At 47.0% G+C, this 20,629-nt stretch overlaps 1 protein-coding gene across 4 annotated transcripts in view; it reads left to right on the top strand.

Moving 5' to 3' along the window:
• HTT (huntingtin) overlaps nt 1-20,629 on the top strand; it is a 2,905,635-nt gene that overhangs the window by 185,922 nt on the left and 2,699,084 nt on the right. For all 4 annotated transcript variants that reach the window (XM_069632055.1, XM_069632053.1, XM_069632052.1 and 1 more), the window contains exon 5: nt 18,045-18,124. In XM_069632055.1, coding sequence (XP_069488156.1) covers nt 18,045-18,124 — 80 coding nt within the window. The remainder of the gene's footprint in view (nt 1-18,044; nt 18,125-20,629) is intronic.

The raw sequence follows: 20,629 nt of genomic DNA, 5'->3' as shown, positions 1-20,629 counted from the left end.
AAATAGACGAGGAGGCGACAGTTGACTAAAACCATAAATCTAATTCGATAGAAGAACAGATTGCAACTCTTTCACATTCCTTGTCAACATGATAAGAGTGGATTCTAGTGGAAAATGTTCAATATTATGTCTGCATTGACAGTTCCTCTCAGTGTTAAGTCATTAATCATCTATCTGCTGTTTGTGCCATTAAGTCACCCCATTCTTTGTATGTCTCAGGATTACTGGGCTCAGTTAGTATAGCCAGCGCCCTCTATTTTTCTTGCTGATTGGAGAGATGAGGTTCTACTACTTCTGTGACCTCCAGTAGAGCTAGAAATGGTGGTTTATCCAGCATTGTATTGTGATTCTTAATGCGCAAGACCAAGGCCCTGAGACATCTAGGAGCTGCTGCAAACAAGGACTGCTAATAAAATTAGCCCCTATCCAAACCTAAACTAAGAAATGCCTTTAAAACTTTATGAAAGGAGGATCAGTCGGACAGCTCAGGAAGGTGTGAAGGAAGAGCGTTACACATCTTTGGAGCCAGTCGTTAGGAAGCATGTTCCACAGCTCCACTGAGCCAGAACTTATAAAGAACGCCCACCCTCATGGGCCATACAAAATCTAGGAACACTAAATAAGACTTGAGAGCCAGAGCGCAGCACTCTTGATGGAACGGAGGATACAGAGCATCTTCAACTCAGTGCACTGCTTTACTGAAAGCCAATTCAGCTAATGGAGCAGAGGTAAGGTAGGGGTAAGTCTCTGGCCATTAAGTGCAAGGCTCGAGACGATGCGATAAGAACCATGGCTTTTCTAAGTATGCCATTCCAATAGTCGAGTAACCCCAGAGCCAAGCTGTAAAGGAATAAAACGCAGCACTTTTCTTAGGAGTTCGAGTTTGAGAAAGCCAGCACTACATATTGAGGTGATCCGTGCCTCCCTAGAACTGGATGACTGTAGTTTAATGTCCAAGCTTTTAACTGGCCTTCAGACAGTGGCCCAAAGAATTAGGCCGAAAGTCGGAATTCTACAGATTGCTATCTTCTGGGGCCGATCATCAGGATCTTTCTTTTCTGCATTTAACCTCAGCCAGTTTTTCGACATCCAGTCCCCAATATCAGAGGCATGATCTTAATTTGCCAGGGGGGATCGGATTGTTGGGCATCATCGGTGTAGATATAACCCCGTACACTGTGAGATAGGATCAAATCCGCAAGAGGGCGGAGATCATCGTTAAATAGAATGGGCGATGGGGAAGACCCCTGAGGCACGCTGCATGTAACAGATGTGGGTGCTGACTTAAACAGGAGCAAGGAAATTGTTTCAGTGCACTCTTACCGATGGGAACGGAACCAGACAAGGAGGAGTCGGGTAATACGGATTGCCTTCATCCGAGAAGAATGGCATGATCAATTGTATTGCCGAGAAGAATGGCATGATCAATTGTATTGAAGACCACAGAGAGGTCAAGTAAAATGAGCACTCTGACCTTGCTGCAGTCCTGAAGCATAGCCATATCGTCAAGGAGGGGGATCATCACGGATTCCGTTCGTCTAAGAGGTCTGAATCCATTGGAAAGAATGAAGATGGGAGTTGGATTCAAGGAAATGTGAGGGCTGGTGGGTAACAATAAGCTCCATAGTTTTGGCCATCATAGGCAAAAGAGAAATAGGCCAATAGCTAGAAGGCCCAGAGAGATTACGTTGAGTTTTTTACATTTTTTTATTTGTTATTATTGGCATTGTCAATAAAAGAAACATAACACTCCCGCTCCCCTATTTCCCATCTTACCCCCCCCCCCTGGCTCCCTCATTCAACCTTACCCTGTGACCCGTGTTTTTGGTAGAGTAATGATATGCCAAATTTAGCATCCAAGTAAGCTTCAGTAATTACATCACGTCCCGTATTCTCAAGTTCTACGGACACCGTTGCTGCATGTAGCCTCCCCTGAAGTAGTCCATTAACATGCCCCAGTCCAGGTGAAATGTGTCTCTCTCACCTTGTATTCCATACATGATCCATTCCATTGTTACTATGCCCCACACTTTGTGGAGCCACTCGACATTTGTGGGAGGCGCTTTCTGTTTCCACCTCCTTGCCAGAACTACCCAGGTCGCTATCAACAAGGTCATAAACGCTTTACGTTGGGGTTTTGTTGGGAAAAATTCCGGGTCATTGAGGCCACACCTCCATTCCTTCATAGAGTCGGTTGGTGGACTTTGGACCATCTCTATACGATAGCGATTTTTCCGCCCTACGCGAACGGAGTAGCTCCAACTGAGCTCTAAGGTCTTTCAGCTTTTTATATATAACCTGACTTTTTTTTTTCTTCTTTTTTTTATAGCTAACGTTTGCAAGGATTCCGCTACCTGGGCTTCAAGTTATAATTCGAAAGCCTCTCTTTTTCTGATTCTGGGACTGTATCACAATAATTACCCCACGCAGTACCGCTTTAAAGGCCTCCCATATTCCTTCTTGTGAAGTTTCTCCATTCTCATTTTCAGCAAAGAATTCCTCTATCTGATCACCCAGTATTCCCATAGATGGTTCATCTGACATAATGTCCCACAGAAATGACCATGCCCACAACCCTCTGCATGGTTACCATCTCTATATTCTCCTCCTACTAGCACTGACAAAATCATTAAGGATGAAGCATGGTGTGCAAGTATCCAAGTTGCTATGCTTAATAAAATAGACCTCCTCCAAAAGAAAATCCAGGCTCACTATAATGCATTGCAAAACCAAGATAGGCCCGCACACACTACGCCTGATCACAAACCACAAAACCTACCTAAATTCTCATTCAAGAACATCACAGAATCTGAAGTCATTGACATTCTCAAACACCTCAAACCATCCCTTTGCAAGGGTGACATCTGCCCTCCTAAAATATTAACACTGTACCAAGGCCCCTGCACCTCTTCTCACGGCCTTCATCAACTCCTCATTTTCAACAGGCATCATCCAGGCCAACCTCAAAGAGGCTTGGGTGCGCCCTCTACTAAATAAAACCATGCTAGATCCTGCTCAGCCTAACAACTATAGGCCCATAACCACTGTCCCGTTTCTTCTTAAAATATTGGACAAAGCGGCTCATAACCAGATCCAACTACACCTAGAGAATAATGCTGTACTAGGGAAAAGACTGTCAGGATTCCATAAAGGGCACGGCACCGAACCTGCATTATTAGACTTAAAAAACCAAATCACCCAAATCCTAGACAAAGGTAAGCCTGCCCTCCTCCTACTCTTAGACCTATTGGCGGCTTTTGACTTGGTCGACCATAAAACACTCAGCACCCATCTCATTTAAGCAGCACAATTTTCTAAACAAGTGACTTCCTGTATCTCTTCCTTCTTAGAAGGAAGAGCTATGAAAGTCTTCTCAAACATAGCAAATGCAGCACCCACAACCATTCATTGTGGAGTCCCACAGGGTTGTTGTACTGTGCCAACGCTTTACAATCTCTTTAGAAAGCCCCTTTTTGACAAGCTGGACGCACTCTGGATCGCATATACCAACTACGTGGACAATACCCAAGTTCTCCTACCAGTAACCGGCTCATATGACCAAGATATGGCCACACTTAGCCAAATTTACGCCATCATCCAGGCTTGGATGATGGTAAAATGGTGTATGCCTCAATGGAGATAAGACAAAGATTCTCATCCTTGGTCAAAAAACCACACTAACCAAATTACACTGTCTTTACACCAATTTTAACATTGACAACTCTATCATCCTTGTCCTCTCGTCCGTCAAGGCACTAGGGGTTCACCTTGATGCCACGCTATCTATGGATAAGCAAGTCAACGCCATAGCCTTGGCATCCGCCTTAAGCACAAAACTCATCAATGCCATTAAACCGTTCCTAACTGCCTCTCAATAGCCAGAGCTACCATAGGTGCTAAGTTAGATTATTGCAACGCTCTTCTAGCAGGCACCTCCATAAAAAATGTAAATGGACTCCAAATCACCCAAAACAATGCGCTAAGAGCAGCACTTAGCATCCCAAGAAGAGAACACATCTCTCAAGCCAGTCAGTCTGTCCACTGGCTCCCAGTCAAAGACTGCATTACTTTTAAAATCCTCACTACAGCACACAAATGCATCAAAATGGCCCTTTCCTTTCCTTCTTATCATTCCTAGAACTTTACCACAACCTTGAGGTGTTCTGCAGGCACAAGTCCCAGCAGTGTTACGGGCCAGCACTCGAGAAAGTTACAGACCCGCCCAGATCAGCCCCTTTTTGCTCTTGTCAACCAGATGGATATTGGTGGACTTGTGTTAAGATGGAGGGCACCTGGGCCCTTCAGATAATATCTGCAGAATCCCACCAGGGGGGAGGCTCAAGATTAGTCCTCCATCTCTCCTTGTGCCTCCATACCACGCTCCCTTCTTTCTGCTATGAGGGGGGCAGGGGTAGAGGCAATCCCCTGCCCAGTAGCTCAAGCTCTAATGCTACGGGAGTTACTCACCTTCCTCCTTGAGTGCCCCGCACACAACGCAGCGGCCGCCCGGGAAACCGCTCTGAATTCCTCTTCCCGGAGAAACTAGCTACGTAGGTGCCGGTATCAGCGTTCTGTTGTGCCTCAATTCCACTCCTCTAGCTGCATAGGTGTCTGTGATAGCGTTCTGCTATCCCTCAATTCCTCTCCTCCAGACGCCCGCTCCACCAGAGCCTCCTGGATCGCGTCCCTCACTCTCGCCTCAGCATATCGCAATGTCTGCAGAGATGACCACTTGGCTCCGTACCCTTCGCTTCAGGTCTTGGAGACAAAGTTAATACACCTGCCGAATGCTGCTTCCTCCTGATAGGCGGATCTTCCACTCCAGTTGGCTCCACGACTTCGGCTCACCACAAACTTCCCACCTCAAGAGTGGTCCGAGGGGAGGGGCTCTACTTTATTCGGTTGGAAGAGAAACAGCAATAATCGATGTTTAGGTTGGCGGCACTTGGGCCTGCTTCAGTAGGCCCAGACAGAGGAGTGAAATCATGTCCTCCCACGTCAGGGGCAATATTGGCTCCCAAGGTGATTTTTTTTTTTTTAACGGTTATAACCAATGAATGTTCTAATTGTTCAGAAATGGAACCACTTGAGAGAGTGGCATGTGGCCAAGGGGATACTATCATCTGGGAAAGACTGAACAACATTTTGCTGCATTGGATCTAGAGGAGAGGAAGATTTGAGCTTCTTTTAAGCTAAAGCAATCATTTAATTTGTTATAAGCCCAAAACAGAAATAGTCGCTGTGCTGTAATAAAGTGACAGGATTTGAATCTGGGAACCCAGAAAGATCCATTATATCAGTAGAAGAAATCTGAGATCGCCAGGCTTGGTCTAGGAGGGAGATGGGCTGCAGGTAAGTACAAAGACCTCAGGGCACACCTATAGTCAAGAATACACTTGTGCACAGTAGTTGTAGGAACATATTGTTATTTAGTATAAACGCTATATTGTTATTTAGTATAAACGCTAAGGCAGCTAACATAGTAATAGAATTCCAGGTAAGTAAATGTATTCACATTTATATACAGTAAGAACTTTGTTAAGCATTACTCGGTTCCATAGTGAACTCTTAAATGATATCCAGTTAAGTAGTTAGGGTAGCATTCAAGTTTAGCAAATCATTTCTTATAACCAAAATTTAAGGTAAGCAACACAGATACTGGTAAGTACTTTTAGGCCCCCTGTACATAGAAAGGCCAGCCCTATCTGAGAATGACAGCCTCAAAGTGAGTTGGGACACTGGGTGACATGGGCCCATGAGCAGAAGAACAAAGAAAGGCAGATGATGTCAAAGTTATCAAAATAGCAGGTTTCTTCTATGCTGCAGGTAGGTAAAATGTTTAGTTAAAAGATGGTTCACAGAGGTCAAGCAGGCCCCCTAGAAGATTGTAGACAACCAAAGGATCAGTGTCCTTACACCTGGGAGAAAACAGTTGGCTTGTCCACCCCAATGTGTCTCAGAATGCTCCTATTTAACACAGCAAGCACACAGGTGAGTATCTAGGAGTGGGACAGTGCCTGAAGAAAGAAGACTGTGTTGCGCACGGGTGGGTGAGGCGACAGCAGCTCCTGTTTCGGATTCTTGGCCTGGAGGCTGAAGAAGGAACTTTGGCAGGAAGACGTGGTCAGCTTCTTGCGATTGGATCCTCAGCTGATGATCTTCACGATACTGGCTCGTTGGGACTCGATGCAAGCTTTGGTTCAATGACGATTGTCACATGGCAGACTTCTCTCCGTTTATCGGGCCTGAACTTGGAAGGAGACACGTCTTGGAGCGGGAAAGATTCCCTCTAGGTCCAGCAGGATGCCCACGAAGTTCTAGCCGAAACAGCAAATTGGTCCAGGTCCCAGGGTATTGGGGAATTGCACCTCAGGATGGTCACAGCTCTTCGAAGGTCAGCTCAACATTCAGGTTGTCTGTAAAGGGTGTAGTGAGCTAAAACGTGAGAGGAAGAAATTCCAGAGAACATGGTACTTGATCCATGTTCGTTCTCAGTAGAGGGGATCCCACGCCCCTTTGTAACTTTGTCTTGAGACTGGTTAGGCCCACCAGTCCAGGGGAGAAGTAATCCGGTCTGGATCTTCCCTGTCTATCCGAAGAGGAGGTTGGAGCAACCTCAGTCACTGGCGGTAGCTGAAGGTGGCTGCAGACATCATTCTTCTTCCTCAGGATCTTCATTCTAGGGGTCGACTCTACTGTTCTGCTCCAGGACCCTCGCTTTTATGCAGGAACCCAGCCAGTCAGCAGTTGCCACATTCAAACTTGAGGGACAGCCAACCACCCAGTCAGAACTGGATTAAAAAAGGATATGTCATCAAGAGTTGGTGACAAAAGACCAGCACCCTTTTAGTGGAATGGTGACTCATGTATCCCTTACATCAGCAGCAACAGCAGCCTGCATGGAAGTTTCACAAACATTTGGTAGAAAAGATCCACTGCCATCAGCCCCTGAGATGAATTTCTCCTGTAACCTTCTAGTTGCAGTGACAAGTGGAAAAATGGACACATTGTGTCCCCTCAGCACTCCACATAAGGTGGGGTGTGCTGATTCTACAAAATAAAAGTATGGTAGGGTAAAGGTATCCCTCTATCCTGGGAAACAGTAGTTATCACAAGGAAACTAAAAGGGCAGCTAACAGCACCCAGCAACACTGCACAGAAAGTGTGTGCTGCAAAAATATTGTTTTAGTCAGTTCGTACAGTTTGCTCGATACTTTATTAGGCTTTTGTTTCTTTTCTCTCAGGCTAGAGTTCTCGATTGGCTTATTGCCCTTATTTTGGTTTTACAGAGGGTTCTTCTCTCTTCCCAGGGTAAAGTTATCCAATATTTATAACTTTCTCCTTTAGTATTCTTTCCCTTTTGTCCTGTTCACAATCTTTGATCCTTTTCTGATATCTGTCTTTGGACGTATATTATGAAACAGCCTGATCTTCAGGCTTTTCTCTTATTACTAAATTCTCTTCTTGGATTATGCTTTCTTTGCTTCTACTGTCACGTGTATGAGTACTCCAATAACGATTCTTATTTATTCCTCTGGGTTTCAATATTATGATCTCTTTATTTTGTCTGGGACAGTATGATTGGTCCGATAACTATTTTCCGTCCCCCTCCTGTGTCTCTCGTTCTCCCTGTTACCTGTTGCTCTTGGGGATAACGTCACCGGGGTATGTACTCGCTCAGGGTGGTTTTCTCTCTTCTGGCAGCCTGCTTTCTCTCATTCCTTCTATGCTAATTCCATTCAGCTGTAGTCTAGGATGGTTGTATGGTATTTCGAATACAGCCCGGTTCCTTCTCTCCAGTCGCTGAGTGGTTTTCCGGCATTGTTTCTGAGACCCTGGTCCACCACTGGCTTTTTGTGGTCACACCAGCACTTTCTGTCTCTCTCACTTTTATTTATTTTTTTTCCGGACGTAATGTGTCTGACTTGGCTTCTCTGGATTAGAAGATGCAGCCGTCTAATTCTGTTTCTAGTTTTTCTTTGGTTACAGGATGCTGCGTGTCCAGCTCCGCCTCTGCACCGTCCTGCGAGCCGTATTGTAACTCGCAGGGTTTTTTCTCTCCTCTAATCTCCTCCCCTCGAGATATGACATAGCTGTGGGACTTCCACCTGGCATGTAGAGTTTCCATCCCCGGCAGACTCTCTTCCCCTCTACATCTCAACCTCCTCCTCTCAGTAAAATTGGATTTTTCATTTAAAGAAACATTTACTGTTTCATGTTGACAATAACATGTACTTGTTGCTTCTTCATGCTGGTTTTCACAGGGTATGTCCCAAGAGGTATTGTTGGGATGTTTTCTAGGAAGTTCCTCACAGGAGCGGGAGTCCTTGTTCCCAAAAAGGAGTCTCTCCCGGTGAGGTCCCACTTGCCTCGACGCCTATGGAGGGTGTTGCAGAGCCTCACAGGTTGGGGGTGGCTTTGCCTTAGGGAGAAGGGACCTGTTTTGACCCACAAACCTGGCCCGCACAAACATGTCGGGCATGCAATTCGGTCATTGCCCAAATGCCCTACAGGCCAGTCTGAGCCTGCCTCGAAGTCATGCTCATGGAGGATAGCAGCCTTCAAATGATTGCATTGTCCTTAGTTATCCCTTTGAGATGCTACCAGCTGTAGTCTGAAAAGAGAGCCCTTTGCAACCTCCAGAAAGACTGCTTTAGACTGGAGTAGAATTACAGGAAAGATGGGTTCTCCAGGTGACTCTTCTTTTTAAAAATCTGTATTCAACATGAAACCCGAATGGACTATCTGTGAAAGAAACAAATGATTGTCTAGGAGGAAATGTTGAAGGAAAGCGAAAGGAAATAGTGGAAAGAGAGGGATAAGGTGGGGTTAACGAAAGGGGAAGGGGCCTCGAGATATTTCTGAGAGTACCCCTCATCTTGCCAAATAGTTGGTATGGCCCACTAACCTTTCCTTTCGAATGAAGTCACAGATTGTCACAGAGGTTTACTAATGTTCTTCACACGCCAGTATTCTCCAGATTTGTGAAGTAATGCTACAGCCACATTGTGGTCAGTAAAATAGTTTTTTCTTTTTAACAGCAGCAGCCTGGCTGTCCACAGAACAGAAGCTTCAAGTCCAGGCTCCAGCAATTAATTTCTTAGATCTGCCACCAAACATGTCCTCCTGCCCATGGTTGTCGCTCAAACAAGGCCCGAGTAGATGTTTGGAACCCTCCATCACCAAGTACTTGACTGTAGCAACCTTAAGAAAAGCAAAGCCAGACCATTCATTACTGTGCTTCCTCATACATTTTAACCATCTGCACTGTCTCCAACAGGATGTACTTTTAATGGGAATAACACCTGCAGGGGCTGCTTGCTTTATATAAGATGGCAACACATTCTCCTCCACACCCCCACAGTACAAGAGCGAAGTCTATTATTATCAATGAAAAAGATATTGTCCATTCCCTATGCATCAGATAGTGGGTCAGATGCCGATTGAAATCAAGAAGGCTATGTATGGTCCCCAAATGTCCCTGGACCCAACGCTGGGTGTGTGATAGTTCCATATTCAGACCCTATACCATGACAATATAGGACATCAGTCTTTGTTTGTGGTCTGGCGGTTGGCCTCCCCATGCCATGGCCACCCTCCTCTTTGCAAGCAACTGCAAAAGACCCTGTAGTTGTCTAGCATACTTCGGAAGCTCATATGTGTAGCCCAACAGAGCCACTATGGGGGATGGCGTCACCACCTCTCTGTCTATCCCTCCAGTTCGTTCAAAGCCCTGTGACTAGTACTATTTGTATACTTGGGCAGAATCATGCTAGGTGTAGAAAGTGGCCGAGGCATATCCGCACCTCATGAATGAGTGTGACGTCTCGGAGAAGAACCTGTGAACATGCACCGGGGGTCAGGTAACTGATGGAGAAAATTAAATTGTATTAGTTTGAAGTTACTGTTGATTGCCACCTTCTTCGTCTGCCGACAGAAATACCTCCAGGCCTCGTCAGAAATAGAGATCCCCAATACCTCCTTTCATTTACCCCGAAAGTCCCTCGCCCACCAAGTCTACTTAGCTATTATGCTACTGTATAGCCTGGGCACCATCCAAGACCAGTTCTCTGAACTATCACCTCATGCAACATTGGTCCAATCAGGGGCTCTCAGGGGGAACCAGCGAACCTGCTTTTCAACTCAGTGCGTAGCCTGAAGTATAGAAATATATCAAGCGCTGAGACCTCACCCCTCGTCTTAAATTCTTCCAGAAACCAGAAATGTCTGTCTGGGAATGGATCTCGCCAGCACACGAACCCCAGTTTGTTCATTCATTGTGTAAAAACCCTCTTCCCTGTTATCGGGAGCCCCGGTACACACTTTACAGAGAAGAGTGTGGAGTATAGGACTTTGCTTCGTGTCTTTCCCTCAATGCGCTTATCTGTCCCACAAGTTGGCTGATCCCATTTCAACCCATAGCTTTCTTGTTAAAGCACCTCTGGGACCGTGCTATGTTAACCCCCAAATACTGTGTGTAGTCCATGTGCCATTGGAAATTGATCCCATCTTGGAACCTCTCTGTTTCATCCTTTAGTTAAAACAGCAGACTTGGATGGGTTCACATTGAGCCCAAAGAAACGGCAGTAGTCTGAAATATCCAACATAGCTGGTGCTAAATGTGTCTGAAATCCCTTATAAACACCATCAGATCATCATCATAGAGTGATATCAAAAGCTTGTGCACAGCTGTACCCCTCTGTCAGTGTATTTTGATCGAACCAGCTCTGCAAGGTGGCTCCACAACAAGCGCAAACAGAAGGGGAAGGAGGTAAGCAGGCATCCTTGCCAAGTACCCCTCCCCATCCGGATAGGGCCAGAAATCCTCCCATTTACCTGGAGTCGCGCCACAGGTCCTTCATACAACAGGGATACTACTTTTATAAATCCCTCACCCAGCACCATGCGCCACAACACCGATAATAGAAGGGGCCATTCGATCGAGTCGAACGCCTTCTCGGCATCAAGAAGGGCTGCAACTGCTGGGAAACCCTTTTCTAGGGCCGAGCGAAGTCCAAAAATTTGGCAGAGGCCTGTATGACATGGACCTGCCGGGAATAAAGCCTGCCTGATTTGCTAAACAAATCTTGGCATTATCGGAGCAAACCTGTTGGCCAGCGCTCTAGCAAGTATTTTACTATCCAAATTTATTAGTGAGATCGGCCGATAGGTCACGCAGTTTTCCATGCTTTTTCCTGGCTGCAGTAATAGGTTAACCACAGCTTCAAGCATCTATTCGGGGAGGGAGCCCTCCAGCAGTGCCTGCTGGTACATGTGTAGCGTATGGGGGACCAGGAGTGGGGCATATGCCTTTATAAAAGTCAGCAGAGAGCCCATCAGGGCCTGCAGCTGTTTCCGCAGGTAGTGCTTTCATGGCTTCATAAAGCTCCTGCTTGCTTAGCGGTCTAATCAGCCTCTCTTTCCTACTGCACCACCCAATACAACCCAATTTGATCCAGGTACCCATCAAGGGCGGTCTGCCCTACACTAATTTTGTAGGAATATAAAGTGTGATAATAGCTCACCATTGCCCCCATTATGTCCTCGTCGTTCTTCAATAGCCCTCCGGCAGGTGATTGAATTGCCGCAATATGCGACTTCGCAGTTTTGGATTTTATCATCTGACCCAGCAGATTACCTGTTTTCTGCCCCTCACAATATCACCCTCCCACGGCTCGCCTATTAAGCAATCGCACCTCACGCTCAGTAGCTTCTCTGAAAGCCTTTATCCCCTCATGAAAACGAGGTTGGGTCTCCGCGTCCAACAGTAAGCCATCTCCGGCCTCCAGTCCCCTCAGCCGGGCATCACAGGCGATCAGATCTGCCTGTATCGTCCTAAGAATCCCTGCCTCCATGGTAATACATATCCCCCGGATCACACACTTAAAGGCTTCCCAAAGGGTGGAATAGGATGCCACCGAACCCTCGTTCTCTTGAAAGAAATGAATTTATGGTCCCACTGTGAGAAACCTAAGGGAGTTTCCCTGACTAGTTCCCGAATATCGGTCATCCAGGTTCATCCAGGTGGCCAGGACGCTATTGAATCCAGTTCCTGGGCGAGGTCCTCTGGGAGTGAAGTGGGACACAGAATGGTGAGATGCGGTATCCTCCTTCTTATAACACCCTTTTCCCAACCTACCACTTAGGATGCTCAGACACTCTTGCAGCCCTCCCACCCCCAACCCCCTTTTTCCGACATGAACACTTTTGCACAACTACCTGACATGTCCCAACACAAGGGTCGGGCAAAGTCACGCAGTTGACCAGAATTACACATACCTGACTGCCCTTTCCCTTCCCCGCAGGGATAGATGGTGGAGCACTAGAGCACAATACGAGCAAGGCAGACTGCACGACGACACAGCTATCCAAGTATGGCAGTTCAAGTGGAGGAGAAAGGTGACGAGAACAATGGGTGGCAAGGAGGGAAGTGACCTTGCCCTTTCCGGCCAAGACCCATGAAGCCTCCAGAGAAGGAATTGTACGACCGCGAACAATAGCCGGCGTGTGGTGCAGATGTCAATAGTACACAGGGCCCTCCTCTACTGATAACCAAGCGAGGGAGAGACGCTTGTCACCGTGGTACTTTCCTTGACTCTAGAGACCAGAAAAGCCAAGCGGTTTATCACCACCGGTGAGTCAAGGGGTGAGCCGATGGGAAACCGAAGGTAGCCGATGGTATTGAACCAAAGTAGCAAACGACTAATTGAAGAAAGTACAACAAACTGTTAATACGAGAGGGAAAACCAGCTACAGAGGAGTCTGGCACCATGTGGGTGCTCACTCAAGAAGCTCTGGCCGATTACCCTATTGTTGAAACTATTGTTACTAGAAGGCCTTGGGAAAGGCGCAAGAAAGGGGTGAAAGTGGTCATACAGGGGTCTAGCAAAATCCTCTGCACAGTCGAAGGTCTTTGACCGGCAGATGATTGTAAAGTTAAGGGAAGTGAATCCTGCACTCTAAGAAAGTAGAAGAATGTGTGATAGGTAAAAGTTTGCAAGAGTGAACCTGACGAATGGATGCCGGTGGAAAGGGGCGAAGCCTAAGGTCCCATTGAACCCGATAGAGGGATGTCTACAGTGAATTGTTTAAAAGACCTTAAGAATTGTGAATGCCACAAAAGCCGTAATGAACCTGACGGAGATAGACAAACATTTGAGACGGGTCTGAGCCCGGAAGAGGGGAATCCAGGGGTGGAAAACCATCACCCCACTGACATATGAATGCAACAGGAGAAATCTTTTGAGTACAAGCCAGATTGAACCTGACGGTGCACCTTTTGTTTATGATTTTTGTAGAAAGGAACTGTTTGTGGATCTGAGCCCGGAAGAGGGATATTCAGGGGTGAAAAGGCATCAGCCAACATACAAGCAGGAAGGAACCAGGTTGACCTAAGAGTTGTGTTGGACCTTTCCACCCTGAACCTCTCCCTCCCTCTTCAAAAATTCAAGATGGTTACTCCAGTGCTGATTGCAGAGACCCTCTGCAGGGGAGACTGGATGTGCTCCCTGGATTTCAAAGACACGTATCTGCACATCCCAATTTGGCAGCCTCATTGCTCCTTTCTACGGTTCAGGATCATGGGCTTCCACTTCCAATAAAAGTTTCTACCCTTCGGCCTCAACTCAGCCCCCAGGGTCTTTACCAGATTTAGGAATGCAGTGGCAGCCCTTCTCGGGGCCAAAGCTCACCATGTCTACCCGTACCTGGACGACTGGCTCGTCGGGGTGAGATCCCCAGAGGTGCTTCTCCACACTAGCCCCCCTCACCCCCCGAACTGGGATGTTCCATCAATCTCAAGAAGTCGCCGCTGCAGCCTACGCAAGCCTGACTTTTCTGGGCCTCATCTGGGTCACGAGCTCCGAGAGAGTTTTCCCCTTGGAGCACAAGATCACGGCCACAGGTCATTTTCTCAGCAGAGAGGTGACCTCAGCCAGCATCTATTGGGTATCCTGGTGGCTTTCCTAATGGCAGTACCTCACACAGGGCTCAAGAGGAGGAGCTTGCAGCTGCTTTTCGAAGTCTCATGGAATCAGGAGTGGGGCTCCCAAGCAAAGCTTGTCAGCATTCCTCCCTTTCTCCACCAGGACCTCGTCTGGTGGTCCACGGACTGCAGCCTGCGAACAGGCAGGCTCTACCGGCAAGCAGCCCCCGCAAGTCCCCATCACCACGTATTCCTCCCTGGAAGGATGGGGAGCTACGCTGGGAAACCACAGCATGCCCAAGTCTGGTCCCTCTAGGAGTAGGAGTCCCATATCAATTGGCTGGAGCTGAAAGCTATCTGGCTTGCTCTCAAAGCCTTTCTGCCGCTTATCGGGGCAAGGCGATCCTCCATTTAAACAGACAATTCCACCAGCATGTATTGCATCAACAAGCAGAGTGGCCCCAGGACCCGCACAGCCCCCCCTTCCCATCTGTGTGCAGCCTAGCGGTCAGCATGTGGGAGTGGGCCCTGGAGAGTGCAATCCACCTCCCCGGGGAGTCCAACCTGGAGGCGGACAGGCTCAGCATACTGGGAGCAGACAATTACGAATGGCAATTGAACGATCAGGTCATGCTGGAGATCTTCAACATATGGGGGCATCCGCAGGTGGATCTTTTCACCACCTGGTACAACAAGTGCTCTCAGTATGCATCTTTGCACGGGCAGGGCCGCGGCTCCCTGGACGACGCCTTCCAGATACAGTGGAACGGCATGTCAGCATATACATTGCCTCCCACTCCCCTGGTTCACAGGGTGATCTGCAAGATAAGAGAATCGGGTCACTTCAGCATCATTCTGATGGCTCTGTGGTGGCCGGCGAGACTATGGTTCTTGGAGCTGCTCAGCCTCTCGGACAAGCCTCCCATTCAACTGCCATTGGGCCCAGCTCGCCTATCGCAGCAGGGTCATCCACCCCACCTCCCAGAAGTTGGCCCTCGCAGCGTGGTTCCTGAGCAGGTCACACTAAAGCATCTACGGCTGTGACAGGCAAACCTAGACCTCATTCAGGGCGCTAGGAGCGACGCTACTAGGAACCAGTATAAAAGCAAATGGACTAGGTTTTGCCACTGGGCGGTAATCAAAAGAGATTGACCCACTTACTTGCACATTGGACGATGTGCTGTCCGTCTCTGCACACCTTGCACACTCAGGTGTGCAAACAGACACATGTCGTAAATACCTGGCGGCCATAGGAGCCTACTAGAACTGGGAGGAGGAGGTTTTCTCTGCCTCCAACCTGGTGGTTAAGCGTCATCTGGCGGGCCTCAACAGGCTTTACCTGCCTATCATGAAGCCACACCCTGTGTGGGACCTCAACGTAGTGTTAGGTGCCCTGACGCACAAATCTTTCGAACCAATGGCGCCTGTGGAAATCAGACTGGTGACCATTAAAACCGCTCTCTTGGTGGGTCTTGTATCCGCACGTAGAGTTAGTGAAATTCAGGCACTGGTGGCGTCAGAACCTTACACTACTTTTCACAGAGATAAGGTGGTCCTGTGAACGCATCCCGCGTTCTTGCCTAAAGTTGTTACTACTTTCCATCTAAATGAGGAAATGGTGTTACCTAAGGACGAGGCTGAAAGGGTCTTGCGCTGTCTGGTTGTAAGTAGCGCTCTGAAATTCTATCTGGACAGGACCAAGAACTTCAGCAAGTCGGACGCTCTCTTTGTCACGTTCGGGGGGGGGTCAATGCTGGGTTATCAGGTGTCCAAGGCCTCTAATAGCAAGGTGGATGGTTTCGGCCATCAAGGAGGCCTATGAGGGGCAGCGCAAGCCACTTCCAGCGAACATGCATGCTCACGCTGTTAGAGCCAAGGCCACAGCAGTTGCGTTCCAGAGGCACGTTCCGCGGCAGGTCATCAGCAGGGCAGCCACGTAGGCCACTCAATCGGCCTTCTGCAAACACTTCTGTTTGGATGCTGGCTCCAGGTCAGACGCATCATTTGGGCAGGCAGTATTAAGGAACTTGTTTTCTTAAGGAGGGTCACCTCTCCACCCCGGGGCTACATTCAGTTGTAATGGTCCATACAGTATGGAGGAAAGGGGACGGGACGTAGGAGTAATTAGATGTTACTCTCTGTAGTGACTAATGTTCTCCTAGTCCATAGTCCCCTTTCCTCCATACGTCCCACCATCCTCCCCCTGATAAAACTGGTATCATTAGGCAATGGTAATATTTTTGATGTGTCAATGGGGACTGAGTGGTGCCGGTGGCCGGAGTCAGGGGAGCACATGCTCCCAGGGAAGCGCTCCCACGCGCCTCTAAATTTAATGGGAAGAAGGTATTTTCTGGTTAAAAAAGGTTCTGTCTCCCGTCCCTAGCGAGGGAAGCCCATACAGTGTGGAGGAAAGGGGACTATGGACCAGAAGTACGTTAGTCACTTCGTTGAGTAAATTATAATTTGTCAGTGCAGTTTACTTCAGGGGGTAAAACATATCAATGGATAAGTGAATTAGGAACAGCACCCTACAGGATCATTGATTTTCAACAATTGATGAGTGTTATCATATCTGTCCACAGAACCCGTTTAGAGAGCTGGTACGTTTTGCTAGTTACTTGTAAATTCTTTTCTACATCCGACAGTCTTTGCCACTCCAGTAGCAATTTGTTGAGGTTCTCTAATCGATGTAGGATTATGGCTGTACAGCCAGTCTACTCTAAACTACCAATGATTTACCTAGTTTATTACAACAGGCCAATACATGACTTAAAATACGCGTTTGTCTTTAGGTTGTACACAGCGATCATCTAAAAAAAAAAACATAATAGCGTACCATTCCGCATAAGTCCCTTTTTTATATGCCTGCAATGGTCCATATGTGTCAAGTCTTGACGTTTTCCGTACATTTGATTTGTAAAGGTTCTCTCGGCCACAATAGTGTCCATTCAATAATAATCCACAAGTCTGTTTTATTTTAGGTGCAATTGGCATAAAGCAATGGACATCTCCTCGAATCTGCACCTCCCAAACCCCTCTGAACCTTTCCCTCTCAGAGTCGTCAGATAGGTTAGGCACCACGTTCCTCGTACATGCCCAAAAGTGCTGAACGAGTATCCTGCTGCTTCTAGGTCAGTTCCAGGTTGTCAACTTCCATTCATGTCTCCATGGCCACAACTTTACTAATACCCCCAAATCTTTCTTCCAGGAATGGTGATAGATGTGATCACAGATTAATTCCTCCTTGCCCCCCCCGCTGGTGGACAAGGCAATATTGTACTTCTCCACATGTGCTATACCATTTGGTCTTTCAAACTGCATCTGTGATGTTGGAAATTGGACATATTAGCACCCTACTTTGCATTATACTGATTGGTTCTTTCGTAATGCTTCTTGGCTTGCATCTTTGTCTGTCTTGACCCAGGTGCTAGGTGCATTATTTTTTGTAATTCTCATTGTTCTTTAGGAATGTTTCCCCGATTATATGTTCCATGCTGAGCCCACTGAATTGATTCTGCTTCCTTCCAGACAGCATGTCCTTCTGCTGAGCAAATCTGATCGCTGCTTCTGTTGGACAGTTTGGAAAATCGGATGTTATTTGAAAGTCCAGTATCGGCAGAACAAAATGCGCTGAACTTATCTGGACCGGTTTTATTATGCACATTATTGTACCAACTTGTCTGCGGTTATATTGCAATGACTTCTTTTAGGATTTTTGGCTTAGTAATATGATAAATTACTCACTGAATGGCAGCACATATGTTTGTTCTTTAAACTGCCATTCTGGACCTCCAGTGGACTTTCTGACCTGTTGTAAGTGAAGGGCATCCTGAACAAACCTATTTTTAATTATCTGTGGAACACAAAATGTTCTGAACTAGGCACCTGGTTCCACCGAAGGCATTTCCCAGATATGCTCCAAACACTGATTTCACGATACCTTGCAATGACATCATGCAACATGTTTTCACCATTGTATTGCAATAAGTTTATTTATAATTAAAGGACAAAGCTCATACTTTGACAGAGTATTTTGTGATGGCATTGTTTTATCCTTAACCACACAGCTTTTTATGATTCTTTTCGTAAACCTCTTTTACTTTTTTTTATCTCTGTACAGAATGGGGCACCCCGTAGCTTGAGAGCTGCTCTTTGGCGGTTTGCAGAGCTTGCACATTTAGTTAGACCACAAAAATGCAGGTAAGAGTTTTCCCCTAATTACTTTCATGAGCAATGTTTTGATCTTTTAATATAGATTAAACGAATTGAACGTTGATAGCGACTGCTTATTACCCCAAGTACCGCCTATAAAGTTTTCAAATGCTGTCACAGATGGCCACAAATATACACCATCTCTTAAAGAAGGTTCAGGGGTTTTTATTTTCAATATAAAGGGGGCCCACCTAATGTCTCTCCGTCTCCCTCCAGACTTCCCTAATCCGCAAGATGGTCGCTAGAGATTAGTAACTCCTGCTAGCCATCCACACGCATTAGAATGCAGCTATGACTAGGACAAGTTTCGTCTAGCTGGACACGTAATCTCTTTGCCTCCTCACACCAAACTTGCCTCAACACCTCTGCCACTAGAATACAGAGACAACCTACGACAGTATTCCGTCTAGCTGAACACTCTCATGACCTCTCCCAGCACCCATCCACATGCCTGACCTCTTGGGTTGCTTACTGGAGCCTACCCAGCCCACTGAATACCTAATCTTGGCCAAATGCACACACACATTCTCAGCCTTTTTCTGGGAAGTTTCCCAAACCTGGACTTGGGTCCCTAAGGGCATATCCATTACAAGCGCGCTGAGGCCATTCAAATGGGTAAAGACGCTATAAAAATGACTACTACCACTACTACTAAGCTGTCTAACGATGATGGCGTAAAGGCCAACAGCCTTACTATCTCACTTCCTCTGGGGCCTTCTAGGGTCTTCTTGGATCCTAACCTGGTATCCCACAGGAACTGTAATGGTCTTTGAAACCGCAATTGGTGCCTTTCTAACTCCCAGGTCTCACTTTTCTCCCTCTCATGCTCTGGTATTTGGCCTTGGTGTTTGCCGCCGCCTCTTCCTATGGTGGGTGGCATATTCCAACCTCTGCCGCAAGGATTTGTGCATCCGGTAAGCTCAGCTCTGGCCAACACCCTGGTAGTCGAGGTTGATAGGCTCAAACTAAACAGAGACAAGACTGAGGTCTTGGTGGTGGGGTGTCCCTCTGATCGTTCACTCTGGGTGTCTTCTTTCTGTCCTATATCTTTTGGCAACCTCCCCATCCTTACTCGGAAGGTGAAAAATCTGGGTGTAACACTATCGGCTTCTCTTTCTATGGACCGTCCGATCACTGCGGTCTGTCAAGCAGGCCCAAGCAGGCCACTTTCAGCTTAGAGTCCTGAAGAAAGTACTCCCTCTGATTCCTGAGCCTCTTCGTCCTCTGGTGGTAGCAGCTCTTATATTATCACATTTGGATTATTGTAATTCCTTATATCTGTCTTAACCGAATCGGCTTATTCAGAGACTGCAGTGCCTACAAACATCCAACTAAAATTATAGACTGTGGCCCAGTAAAAGTCAATGGCCAAATGCAAGCCAACAGAGGTAATGCATATGAGGATGAAGGATCCCTAGTGAAGAGATTCTTACCCTAAAGACAACCCGGTGCACAATAGTTCGCAGATTGCAGAAAGGAGCTCTTGCACCAACAGCCCATAGAGAACACAGATCCTGCCTCGCTAGCCAAGATCTGCAGAGGAAGACCCTGGGCTCCAAAAAGTGGCACAAAAAGGAGTCTGAGAACCAAAGGTCCCCTAAAGGGGAAATCTTGACAATTCGGGAACCTCCGGCTAGCATGGACTGTGATTGCAGAATATGGCTCCTGCAGGGGCACCTGGCAGGGTTGCGGGTTGCAATGAGGCCACCTGTGACTACATAAGCAGAACAAAGACTTTATAATTCTGGGACACCAGAGATAAAGGGAAGCTGTATAAAGTGTGTCAGTTGCAAGCTCGGTTGGTGGGACCTCTAAAAGGAGGGAGAAATATGAATAAGAGATCATAGTCGCACAACGTGTCAGCCTAGAGAATCCGGTAGACTTAAATGGAGGAGGAACTGCGTGAGAGTCTGGGACCCACACCCACAATACTAATCCAGTCCTCTAAGAATATCTTCATAGTCGCTGTAACTGGCAGGCTAATATACCAAGTGAACAGAATCTTAAGAGAAACAAGTGTGTGTCTGGGGCCGGCACCCCCAGAGCGAACATGGCATAGGATAGAGTGCCAGGGTAGCTGTGAGAATAAGGAGAAAGAAAGGGGAAGAAAAACAGTACTCTGTGAGGACATTGTGCTAACAATAATTATCCTAGTCAACACACGTGGGAGAAGTGTAAACCAGGTTGATTGGCGAAGAGACTGGAAAGAAACTAGGGGAAGGTAACCATAACCCCTAGAACCTTGTGGACCTTGTAGGAAGCCAAGCGCAAGGAGCCTCTCTTGGCAGTGTGAGAATCAGACCACCCGCTGGGACAAGATGGGGCGTCGTTTTGCAAGTTGTTTTTGCACCATTTTGGAACTTTTCTTTATGAACTGGAGAAGAACTCTTGAACCGCCTAATCAGAAGAAGACTCCCGTGTATGTTAGTTTGAGTTTTAGTGTGATGGCCGGAAATAGTATTTTGACACAACAGTGGACTTGTTTTATTTTGA

This window comes from Ambystoma mexicanum, chromosome 6q (assembly GCF_040938575.1).
Source record: "Ambystoma mexicanum isolate Mex_15411 chromosome 6q, UKY_AmexF1_1, whole genome shotgun sequence".
Taxonomy (NCBI): Eukaryota; Metazoa; Chordata; class Amphibia; order Caudata; family Ambystomatidae; genus Ambystoma; species Ambystoma mexicanum.
Note: the sequence above shows the minus strand (reverse complement) of the source record. Positions and strands in the feature narration are given on the sequence as shown.